This window comes from Ruditapes philippinarum, unplaced genomic scaffold (assembly GCF_026571515.1).
Source record: "Ruditapes philippinarum isolate M1 unplaced genomic scaffold, ASM2657151v2 ctg7781_1_1_1_1, whole genome shotgun sequence".
In the NCBI taxonomy this organism is placed as follows: Eukaryota; Metazoa; Mollusca; class Bivalvia; order Venerida; family Veneridae; genus Ruditapes; species Ruditapes philippinarum.
This window is the reverse complement of record NW_026859012.1, coordinates 98,733-111,400: the sequence shown is the minus strand read 5'-3', so window position 1 is coordinate 111,400 and position 12,668 is coordinate 98,733. Positions and strand designations below refer to the sequence as shown.

General features: G+C 31.9%; 1 protein-coding gene across 1 annotated transcript; it reads right to left on the bottom strand.

The window, feature by feature from the left end:
• Positions 1–620: 620 nt before the first annotated feature.
• LOC132754902 (adenylate kinase 8-like) lies at positions 621–7,535 on the bottom strand. The gene is made up of 10 exons (XM_060745649.1): positions 7,372–7,535; positions 5,712–5,796; positions 4,794–4,957; positions 4,317–4,467; positions 3,703–3,774; positions 3,264–3,464; positions 2,808–2,939; positions 2,187–2,276; positions 1,489–1,630; positions 621–1,091 (listed from the first exon to the last, which is right to left on the bottom strand). Exons 1-10 carry the CDS (start codon positions 7,453–7,455, stop codon positions 773–775), a joined length of 1,440 nt encoding a protein of 479 aa, XP_060601632.1. The 5' UTR covers positions 7,456–7,535; the 3' UTR covers positions 621–772.
• Between the last annotated feature and the right edge of the window lie 5,133 nt (positions 7,536–12,668).

Genomic DNA, 12,668 nt, shown 5'->3' with positions numbered 1-12,668 from the left:
TGCAGAGAGTAATAAATACAGTGAAACTTCGATACATTTACCTTCGTCATGCTGCAAATAGACTGCTATCTACCCGTTTTAGAGGAAAGATCAGCCCGACAGAGCTCCTCCAACTCTTTAATTGCTGCTTTATTCAGTCTGTATCGGGAAATGACTTCTCGATCGGTTAAATCATCAATATTAACCGTTCGTTGCCGAAAACAGCGTGATTTTCGTCGGCGGCGCTCGTTTACAAGTAGTAAGGCGGCCATTTTGTTTGATCTGCGACTGCTTCTCAGCGATCGCAGAAAAAATGCATGATCTTAGGATAATCGTACGATTATGAAAGTCTGCGACGTTTGATAAGACACCGCCAAAATCGTACGATCGACGTACGACAATCGTACGATAAAAACGGTCGTACGACCGTTGATAAGACGGGCCCCAGTTTTTTTTCTTTCAGGTTCTATTCCGATACTTCATATCATTCCTGGAGAATAAAACACTGACATATGAAATGCTTTGCTTAACCAAAAAAGAGAAAATGTTAAGTCCACTTCGCTTACAAATTTCGGGCTGATTTGTGAAATCACTGACTTGTGTGTTAAAATTAATTTGCTAAATCACTATTTTCTCATATACATGTATGCAGTTGCATAAGTCTATCATTCATATGAAAGTTTTGAATCTGTGTTTCTTTTATTATAATTTATTTATTATTTAGGTGGAACATATCATCTGCACAGTCTTTTGTTAATAAGGTAAGGTTTTGATGTTACTAAAGTTTGTGTGTTTAAGGGAAATGCTTTGGCAATGGATTCACCACCATACTCTCAATACATTCAAACACTGTATGAGGATCTTGGTCTGCATTGACATGCTGGGCATCAGTGTAAAAGTCTGCAATCTCCTCCACGTAGGCATGATATTGTGAAAGCCTCTTCCGTACCTCATCTTCTGTGTCAGATGGATGCTTGCAAAGCCTCTCTTTAACCTCCTGAGATTGTGGTGGGTTATAGAGATTGTGGTAGCGTTCGCCAGTGATGGGGTCCGTTTCTCGTAATGTAAGACGTTCCATAACAGAATCATTAGGTACATCAAGGAAGAAAACTCTGAAAATCAGAAACAAAATATATGTTATTTTAATGCTCATTTTATAAGTCATATGTCATTTTCAAAAGTCAAAAGATATAATGAAAGACACCAGATATATGCTAAATAAAACTTCCAATTTACACATTTTGATGCACAATAACAGAAATAGATTGAAACTTAAAATAACACATGCATTTTGTAATGTTTTTGTTTTTTCAAAACAGATCTAAACTTTGTGATACTAAAATATTTTAAGCAAGCTATCACTATAATGAATGGAATTCACAGTATAATAACAAAACAATAACAGACTTCCTGAATTCCAATGTATGAAAAAAAAAATACAATCAAATATTCTTTACAAAACAATCAGTGATTTTATATCTCAAATATAGTATTAAGGAAAAAGCCTACCTGTTAGGTAAAAATCCATCTTTAGTAAGAGTTTCTGCCTGTTCTCTTGTGCGGGGGAAACCATGAAGTACCCAACCTCTACTGACACAATCCAACTGTGCTAGACGTGCAGACAGTATAGTCATCACTATGTTGTCTGGTGCTGCAAGGAAGAAAAATAGATCATCTATACTGCTCATACATTATAGAGATGAGACATGTTAAATAATGGTGAGTATAATCATAATCAGTCAACATGCAATGTCTTTAGTGACTGCTGCAAAGTGTAATGCTAATGCTCAAATGAGTATTCTTTGAATAATCAAGCTTATCTGCTAATAAAGTGGGGATATAGAAAAAACTAAACTGAAAAAGTGATGCAGACATCCATGACTGGAATAGGATAGCTATACCTATTAATAGTTGAGCTAACAAAGCATCTGAAGGAGATGATCAAAGTATACATTTTTACATGTTTTTAAGACAGATAGGGGTGGGCATAAAGAAAATTTGTACAATAATTATTATATAAGATCATTAACTTTAAAATATCTGTTAAAGTTATAATTGTCCAATGGAATAAAATACGATACTTAATTACAAAACTGGTTGACAAATCACAGCAGAGAAAATGAATAGCTTATAAACCTCTCCTTAAATGTTTGTAAACAATGTCATTACCAAATACATCAGTAGGAAAGAAACGAAAAAATGTTTACCCATCATTCCCTTGTCAATATAAGCCTTGGCAGCCAGACCTTGTTTCGTCTCATCAGCTATAGCTTGCTTCATAAGGTTACCACAGGATACTGTAATATAACAACAAAATATCATTTATAACTTATATAAATATGTGCTTTCCTTATTCTATAGAAGTGTCAGAAGACCTTTAAATAATACAATATTTATACTAATGTCAGCAGTCCAACAGTAATGTATAGTCACTGCCTCAGCAGACATTTGTTTTTTTGTTGTTGTTTTTTTGTCAGACTGCTAAAATTCAGAAGCATATTACTACAGATACAAAACAGCCATTATGATACATGACTTTCAAAAGTTCTTGGTAGATTTTATTGAAAGTATTGCAATTTAAACTTTTCTCAATTGAATTTTATACCTCTATATTAGTAAGGTGCATTTTAATATAACATTGGATCTCATTGCATTAAATTAGCCTCCCTGTCAGCTTTAAAAATTGAATGGAGACAGCCTTTCACTTGGTCTTACTCTTAAATGTTTGCAGGTCTACTAATTTTTCACTACAATGATATGAGGCCTTTAATTTAGTGCTGTGTACTATTTCTTTAATAGTAAATGTGATAAAACACAAACTATCTTACCATTTACAATATTGTATTTATTTGCTAAGAGTGATGCCTGAACGCCTTTGCCCGAGCCTGTAGCTCCAAGTAATACAATCCTGGGTGTGTGAGGTGCATTCGAGCGTAGCTGGCTGCTCAAGAAGGTGTACACTGTCACATAAAAAAAAAATCTATTTATCTTAAGGAAATTTTTTGCTTAATAAGTTTATATGAACAAAGGTGAGATAATTTGTTATACTGCAAGTATTAATAAAGTTTATAAACAGCATTAATTCAGAAATAAAAACCATTAAAGATGAAAGCTTTATAAAACTAAAACAAAATGGATATACCCATTGACCTTCATATAATAAAATTTTATTATTACATTTTTATATTCATTTCACAAAAGATACTAAGATGAAAAACTAACACTCCATCTAGAGAAATAACACTGAGAGGTATTTAGATAGGCATATGAAATTTCAATGTCACCTTGAGAAAAGACATCAGCTTTAGGTTGATCAGCATTGACAGTTTTGGAGCATTTTTTGTAACAGTCATAAATGCCTTCAAAGTGTCTGTGGTACTCAATAAGTTTGTTGATCATATCTTCCTCCGTATAGCCTTCTACTTCCTTCAATCTATTCTGTATTTCTGGGTTACTAGGCCAGTCAAATGTTGTGTGGAAGATATCTGTCAATATAAGATTTACATATCTGACACACATTAAATAAACAGGAACAAAATACTGATTATTAGATTATGATTACTTTGATACAACTTTCAGCCAAAAAATGTCTGAAATCAACTTTGATATTGCAATTTAGTTACACAAATAATTTTCAAGAATGTTTGAATTTTTTTGGTTGATATTTTTGTATTGTTTATAAAATTGACCAGACATATTCATATTACTTTTTAAAAAGTTTACCTCCATTTGTAGGATCAACCCTCTTTCCTTGAGCTCTCTCAATCAGTACAGTATCAGGAGAGTCTAGTATCACTAAAATATATAAACATACAGTCAAAACAACATTACATATTATAACCTGGGAATATCAACTTATACACATTATTTACATATATCATTATCTAATTTCTTTATATGATGAGAGCTCCTAATGGAGCATTAATTGTTTCATTATCAGATTTATTTGTAGTTATACATTGTAATTATGTCAATACATATGTCAGAAAATTCATTACTAATAAAACTAGAACTATCACTAAATGTGATTAATACCCCCACAAGACTGCTTCGGAAATGAGGATGTTACTAGTAACTAGTCACTCCGGGTGACTCCTATATACCCCCCAAAACTTCGTTTCGGGGGTATAATTAACAAAAACAAACTTGTAATATATGTTAATTTGAAGTCTCTGAATAATTGTAACAATGACTTTATTATGCAGGAATTTATTCTCTCTGATCATAACCAAAATATACATTGTTAGATACTTACTATTTTCATAATATTTGTTTAATAATGACAATTCCAGTTCCAATTTAATGCAAAGCAAATTCATAATAGATAAAATATTTACCACAATGTTTTGGAAAGATGCCAATTGCTTGTAGTGCTTGGGCCTGTTCCCTAGTTTGTGGAAATCCTTCCATTACCCAACCTTTCTTTACACAATCAAATAACTTCATACGTTCTTCCAAAATCTTAACCCAAAGTTCTGTGGGTAGAGTCTGAAATCAAATGAAATTTCTAGTTTAAATGAAAACTAACTAGGCTATTAAGTCATCTTGAATTGAAAAGTTTGTTGAGACATTCATATTTTTATTTTTTACATTACCTCATTAAGTGACAAGTAGTTGCTCAATTTTTTCATGTAAATATACCATCATTGTAATTTCATCTTCAGATTATCATACTATTTTCTCATATTAAAATTGACTCCATATAATATACATATAACCACTTATTCATGCCTTGATTGCTCATGACATGAATTTCAATAATAAAATAATTGAATGAAATGAACATTTATTTCAGAAAGCAAGGTGACAAATACCTGATTCTTTTTAATGAAAGCTTGGGCTTCAGATTTGATATCTGTTTCAGCCTCTGATACAAGATTGTCAGGTGTAAGGTGAGCAGTACGTAGCTTATTGGATACCATTTTGGATATTGTCCTCTTACCAGAAGCTGGTGGTCCAAGAATAACAATTTGTGGCACTGGAAAAATAATATATATAATACTATACAACAGTGGTACTGGAAAAATAATACATATGATTTTAGCATTTCTGCTTTAACAATTCAAACTATATGTTTCCAGCAATGCATAGTCCTTAGCATGCAAATATCAAATTTTGATTCATTTTTTATTGACAGCTCTCTAATCCTTACCCCACTTATTATCTTAAATGGACTTCACTTGGCAAATTTTCAATTTGGACAAGACCATTCATCATTTAAGGGAAAATTTAAGTACACCAGTACACCAGTGCATGTCATGATCAGATAAATTGGATGTGCTGGCTGATCTATCTTAGTCTTCACTGTTGGCCTTGTTACATTCTGTAGCCTCAAGCAGACTAAGGGGTAAAAATAAGCTTAAACATCTTCATAATATTAATAACCGTATTAAGGTATATTTATCATATTTAAAAATATCAATACAAATGAATCAGAAAATAGATCAATAGACCAAATGTAACAGGATGAGAAAAATGTGCAACCTGACTGGGACTCAAACCGAGGACCCTCAGAATACTGTTTCTAGACTCTACTGACTGAGCTATCACTTTCTCCCTAAATAGTGAACATTTCTAAACCATGACATAAAGATTCACCCATTTCCATTCAAATAAGTTTTAAATGAAGTTTAAATGAAGAAATAATTCAGATAAAATCAACAAGAAATGCACTTCATAAGTGCATGATGTGATATAATGTAAGGTTAAGAAAAACTACAAAATGTACTTACCATCATTGTTGTCTCGTTTCAGCATATCTATCATAAATGCTATTGGATTAGGTGGTTTGTTAATAATAACCTGCTCCAACAGCCTCTGAAAAATATTTTTAGATTATAGAAAATATTTATGTCACAGGGTGAGAAAAATGTGTAACCTGATTAATTGTGACTTGAACCATGGACTCTAGATGGAATACAGCACTACTGACTTAAGGCTATTTGACTGTTTTAATGAGTGTACAGTTCTGTATCATTCTATATCATATTCCCTTTCTATATGTATATTCAATTAATGTTAAACCCCTCGGGGGAGATTGACACGTCAATGCTCAAAATTCTTATGGGAACAGAGAAAATGTGAATTGACTCTCAGTTGAACACTATTACAGCCTTACAAATAGTTCAACTAATTGTACTACTTGATGAGTTATTGTGTTTTTTGTGAATAATGGGCAATATCTCCCCTCTAGAAGAAGCGAGATTCTGACCCAGACTCTGATACAGTTCGTAGCTACATATGGCACGTCAATATGGTTGCAGCCCCATTATACATTCTGTGAATAATTTGAATCAACTTAAACATATTCATGAATACATTCCTAAAATGTAAATGAGTTCAACCCCGACAAATGTGAAGTTCTCAGGATAACAAGAAAAAGAAATCCTGTAATATTTCCTTATACCCTCCATAACATCCAATTAAACTCAATTCAAGAAGCGATATACTTAGGAGTCACTATTAGTCGATCAAGACCTTTCATGGACCAAACATATAAACAACATTACATCTAAAGCAAATAACTCCCTCAGTCAGATTCATTAGAAGAAATGTTAAAACCCCAAATAAAAAGATAAAGGAAACTGCATATAAGACCTACGTTAGACCTCAGGTTGAATATTGCTCCATAGTTTGGCATCCTTGGCAGAAATACTTCAAATCAAATCAAATCAAAATTTATTTCTTGTCGGTATACATATATAACATTTTACAAAACATAAGCTATGTATAGCTTTTGACCTAATTTATAAGCTTTTGACTTTTAAAATTTATAACATAGAGCAAGTACATGTACAAAGATCAGCTGCTAGATATATTTTTAATGATTATGACTTTACAAGTAGTGTCTCAAAAATGATAAATGATCTTAATTGGCAAACCCTTGAACAGCATCGAAACATCAGTGCTGTAACCTACTTGTATAAAATCCAAAACAACATTGTTTTTGTTGACCACCAACACCTTACTCAAAAACATGAAATCTGAACTACCTGATACCCTACTCAAGGACACAATATCATCAAAATTCTTTCTTTCCTAGGAGCATACATCTTTGGAATAGCCTTCCTCTAACGGTTCAGTCTAGCCCAAGTTTAAACATCTTTACTGAGAGGCTTGACCCATTCTATAAATTCTAAATTGCACACTATGTCTTTTAAATTAATAGTCTTGCAGAACTTTTATTCTTTTAACTTTTTAATTTGCATATAAATAATTTCTTTTATTAACAGTTCCCTGAAAACGCGCCTGCTAGTCATAATCAGAATTGATTGTTAAGCAGTATAATGTAGATGTAGATTTATGCAATAAAACTTTATCATAAAATTCAAACATATCACGAAAACATATGACAATTAAAAATGAATCCATTTATGTAAAGCTTTTACTAACTTTGTACAAATCAAATACTCCATGTTGCTCTGCGTATGTTGCAAATTCCGGCGGAATCAACAGTGGTCTTTTTGTTTGATCCATTTTTCGGATTTAAAAGGATAATTTATTAAACAGTTTATTCGGGTTGCTATGCAGGTGCGTTCTGTTGTAGTAGAACAATTTTGATTGGTCGATTTTTGTCATTGAAAATTTAATTGGTTGTTATCATAATAGGTTGTACACCGCTATTTTAGTGGTCAAAGGATAGACACGCATAATGAAATTCAAGGTATCTTTGCAAAATATAATAGAGTGAGCCTACTAAAGTATTATATAACGGTACATAAGAAAGCTGATGAAAAATGAAAATTACAGACGTCAAAAACCATAAGAATATTTATACCACAGCAATAATTTTAAGTGTATAGGCCTACTCAACATCACTAATTTCTATACATGTGATTATAGTGTTAAAATTGCTCAAAATTGACATATTTGAGTCATACACCTAAACTACAAAGTTTCTGTGCAAAATCTGAGTATACATATGAAATGTACATGTATATCTGATTTATAAAACTGAAACTTACCATGGTTAAAGAGTGGGATGATCAGAGGAAAATGTACCAAGCACTATACTACCACTATTCAATAGCCTTTTGATACCATCTCTCATTTGATACTTTTTTCCGGATCATTTTCTGTAAGCTGCAATAAGGTACATGTATTGCTTTAAAAGTTTCTCTATACTTCATCTCCTGGTGTTAGCTTTATAACCCTTCACAGCCATTGGCTACTATACTTTTAATGTTGAGGATTGAATTTATACTGCATTTAAAGCCGGTGCTCTAATAGGGATGTGATAGATGTTCCACTGTATGTTGCGATTTTTTATTCTTTAGAAGGGGAAAACATGAGTTTTTCAAATGTAGCACTGAAAGTCAACTGATTTGCAATAAAAGTAGCGAAGCGAAATATTAACAAATTTAAGTAGTGTTTTAACTTCCATACAAAATACTAAATCACTTTAACTGTACTAATTGCCAAAAATAAATAAATAAATAAATAAATAAATAAAATGAAAAAATGAGCAAAAATTGGTTTTCGGGAAATTTGGCAGTTAGTAACTTTTTGAAATTATCACATGGTACCAAGGATGAAAAGCTTTTAGGAAATAAAAATAAAAGCCTATCTTGGGCAAAATGGGCCAGTCATTTGAGATACAAAATGTTGGTTAAGTCATTCTTGGAATGAGAATCGAAAACTATTTCAACAATTTTAAGTTACCAGAAGTTGGTGAGATTGAGGTAAATTAAAATAGTCACAGATATGCATACATGTACATTTAATGCTGCACGAACTAGTGTAAAGATTAAATGGTGAACAAACTACGGATGATGATATTCTGTCATCAGTGATTAAAATCGGAGACATTTATTGCAGATTATAATATAAAGCTTCATGTTAAAATGTCTTATAATCTTTTCAGTTATTCATTTTGTGATGATGACAATATCAATACATGCTCGTATGATTCCAAAATGATTGACTTGGATAAAATAGAGAAAATAAGAATCCCTAAACAAAAGACCAACAAGGCAAAATTAAAAATGTTGCAGGCTCGGTTTCCATGAGCCTGTTCATGGACGGTACTGTCAAGTGCAAATAACCGTCCACACCCCCTAGCACCGACTTAAGCAGTATTCAACATTTAAACATGCAATTGTAAAATTTAGAATTTAGAAAAATTTGCAGATGTAGATGTAAAGTCGAAAATGAAATGATTTATCTTTTTTTTTGAAAATGAAGAAGGAAACAAAATATGTACATGTAGATGGCAATGATGAAGATTGTAATGATTATGATGATGAAAAGATTGTAGAAGCAGTTCAGATGGTATCAAAATTGATCTAAAAAGGAAATCCTGCAAGTCTGAAATTATTAATGCCTCAGGTTGGAGAGGTTCTTAACAAACCAAATGTGTATTTAAAAAAAATAACGATTTCTGATTTGAAAGATGTTCAAAGTGCCGTTCAGTACGTGTATATGTATATTGTTATGAAACCTAAATGACTTTGACAATTTTTGAAAGGTATTAAAAAACATTTCAAAGTTTTACTCATATTTATGTTCCACAGTGTAAGGTGAACAAATTACAATGGACACTTTTAAATACCTATTTCAATGTTATTTATATATTTTATTTTTAAGAATAATATTCTTATAAGACGGCATAGCACGGATTTATATGTTACAGTAATATAAATCCGTGGGCATTTCTCTGTAGCAGAATAGATTATGTAAAACGAGATTATCTTAATTATATCTTCAACAAAACCTAATAACACAATCTAAAAAGTTACAAAGACGTACATAAACATATAGCAATTTGAAATATCTTGTTACATTTTTTGTGGATTTAAATTCAAAGACCCCCATTGCTTTTGTTTTAAGCTATTTGACCTTTTTGGACGGTCTTATTGAAAGTCAAATAATATTATAACAAGTTTGACTGTTTAAACAAGTGTTGGCTCCTAGGGCAGAGCCAATGTTGACACCAACTATATTGCGATGTATAACCTTTCAAACGTGGTCGGTGCCTTGTACAAAACAACAAGCTCAATAAAATAGATAAAAGGGGAAAATGTCGAAATTTTTTAATCTAGAAACAGCAACAGACGTATTCATACGTCAGTCATCATGGAACGTCCAATGTTACATTGTCGTGCCATACTATTCAAAACGGCGTATGGACCCCAAGAAAGGGAACGCATGTGTCCTAAATGAGAAAATAATGAGCGGAACTGAATAAAATTAAATTTTGGAAAGGATCAGTGGTTTTAAGTCTGCATATCACAGATAAGACGTCAAAGACAAAATTAAGAAGCCGGTAGAATATCTTAAAGGTGATCAAACAGTTTCAATTAGGAATAGTTGAACCACTCATCAAAAAAAAAATAATAAAACTAAACTCCACGAAATTGCAAACTCAAAAATAATGTCGTGCTAAACGATCTTCAAAGATCGAAATTATAACATTGTATCTTTTTGTGACAAAATTACACTGATGTGGCATATTATTTAAAACAGAGAGAAAAAGATTCCCCGAGAAAAGCTCAAACTGGCATTATTGAACATTTTTCAATTTAGCCGTTTTGGACGCTCTTAGGGGTCCCTTTTCTCTCTATTCTATCGTATTAGCTATGGAAATATCATTATTAATCTATAAGCTTTCGGGAATGCATTATCTTTTAACAAATGGACATTGAATTTCTCAAAAAAGAATTAACAAAATAATCAATAACAAGCCCGTAAACCGGACAGCCAATATGTCCTTGAGCAACCGAAACATCTTGGTACCGAATTGACTTGCTCTTTCGTTTTGGCGCCAAACTAGAGGAGGGCGAACGACGTGGATTCTACGTACCCACATTTACCTTGGATTTGATTATCCAACCATAACCGGAGGTGAGAGCTGTTTTTACACAAAATCTCGATTATAGAGTAAGTACACGGTTTCAATAGAAGCCTTTATAGTTATTACAGTAGAACAAACCCTTAAGAACACCCATGAATTAAGACCACCCCCATTTTAAGACCACTTTTTAAAGAACATAATTTTCTTATCTTTATGATCTAGAATTAAGACCACCTTGCTTATCCGCTATTAAGACCACCAGTTTCTGTCCCAATTCTATGTAGATCGCAAGTAATAAATCTGCCTGAATGCTATTCGGTGTCAAAACTGTTATGATTAGGATATTGTATAAACTAGGCCAGAAAATAAATGTTAATGTTGCTTTCTGCACATTTATTTTGTGAAGAATTAATTTCTAATTATGTCTATCATATAATATTGAAACAAGACCAATGTGATTTAATCTTAAATAGAATTATGGTCTGCTCTCTTCAGAATGGATATCATAACATCCTTTTTTAGCAGTATTTGAATGTTATAATATAATACATATTGTTTATTCAAAAAGACAATGGTCATAAAATAAATATGCAATAATAAGAATATCCACAATAGAAACCACCCTGCAATTAAGACCATTTTGGTTTGGTCACGTTGGTGGTCTTAATAGAGGGATTCTGCTGTAAATTGAAATTATACAAGTTAATTGTAAAAAAGAATAATTTTAAAGAATGATACTTATTCATAAAATAATAAGAAGTGATAGAAAACAAGTTAGAACATTGATATGTTTATTCATTATTTTATTACAAAGATTTATAGAGGGAAGCCAATACATAAGGGACATCACCACATTATAAATATAAATGAATAATATTATGTGTTGTCTCCCTTGTTTGTAAAAAACTGGTAAAGGTTGTTGGTGATCATTTATAAGTAATCAGAGATAGTTTTAGCATGCCATGTTTAAGTAATACACCAAACATACCTAAGATATTAATGTTTCTTATTATTAAACCACACATATTTATAGGAAATTAATGTCATACATGTAGTTGTGAACATCAAAGTCACAGCTTGACTTTAAACCTTTTAAGACCAAGACATTAAATTTCATCTTCATGGCCTACAGACCTATATATTTTGCATGATTTTGTAGATTGCTTATAAGAAATCTAATATGTATACTTTGACCTCATTATAGGCTTGCATGCTAAGATTTCACAACTATTCTGATTTTTTTTAGTTGGTATACTTACAATGCATTGATGCATTTGGTTGACTTTATACATCATTATTCAATTTTGCCGTGTTGGGCTTTCTTTAGAGATTCTGTTTTTCTCTATTTCAGTAGGATCATTACTGATCTTAGCAGTCCTTGGTTAATTAATCTGGCAAGGATAATTTGATCCTTTTTAACAGAGACTGTTGAAAGAAAGAAATTGTCCATCCAAAATTATCTTAATGTCTCTTTGACAAGTCAGGTCACTGTACAAGACCCAGAAACTGTAGCATGGATTTCTACTGCAGTTATTGCCATTTTTCAAGATCAGTCTAATGAAAAGTACTCATCTAAAACTTCTCAATTATAATAATATGTAACTTCCCAAAACTCATCACATTTCCGTGTTTTTGACTGAATTTATTGGCTTTTATGGATTTAGAGAATTTCTGGTCAAGGGTTTATTCTCAGGATAAACTACCATTGCAGAATGTGTTCACTTGCATCTTCACATAAGTTTCATAGTTCAGGTATGCCAAAGTAAGTCCAAGTACCTCCCATAAATATCATGTATGCAAATAATAAAGGTTTGGTTTTGTTTGAATTATTTTATAAAACTAGCTGGTGTGCTGTCCATTTATACAAAGCTATCTGCAAATAAAAAAAAATATAAAA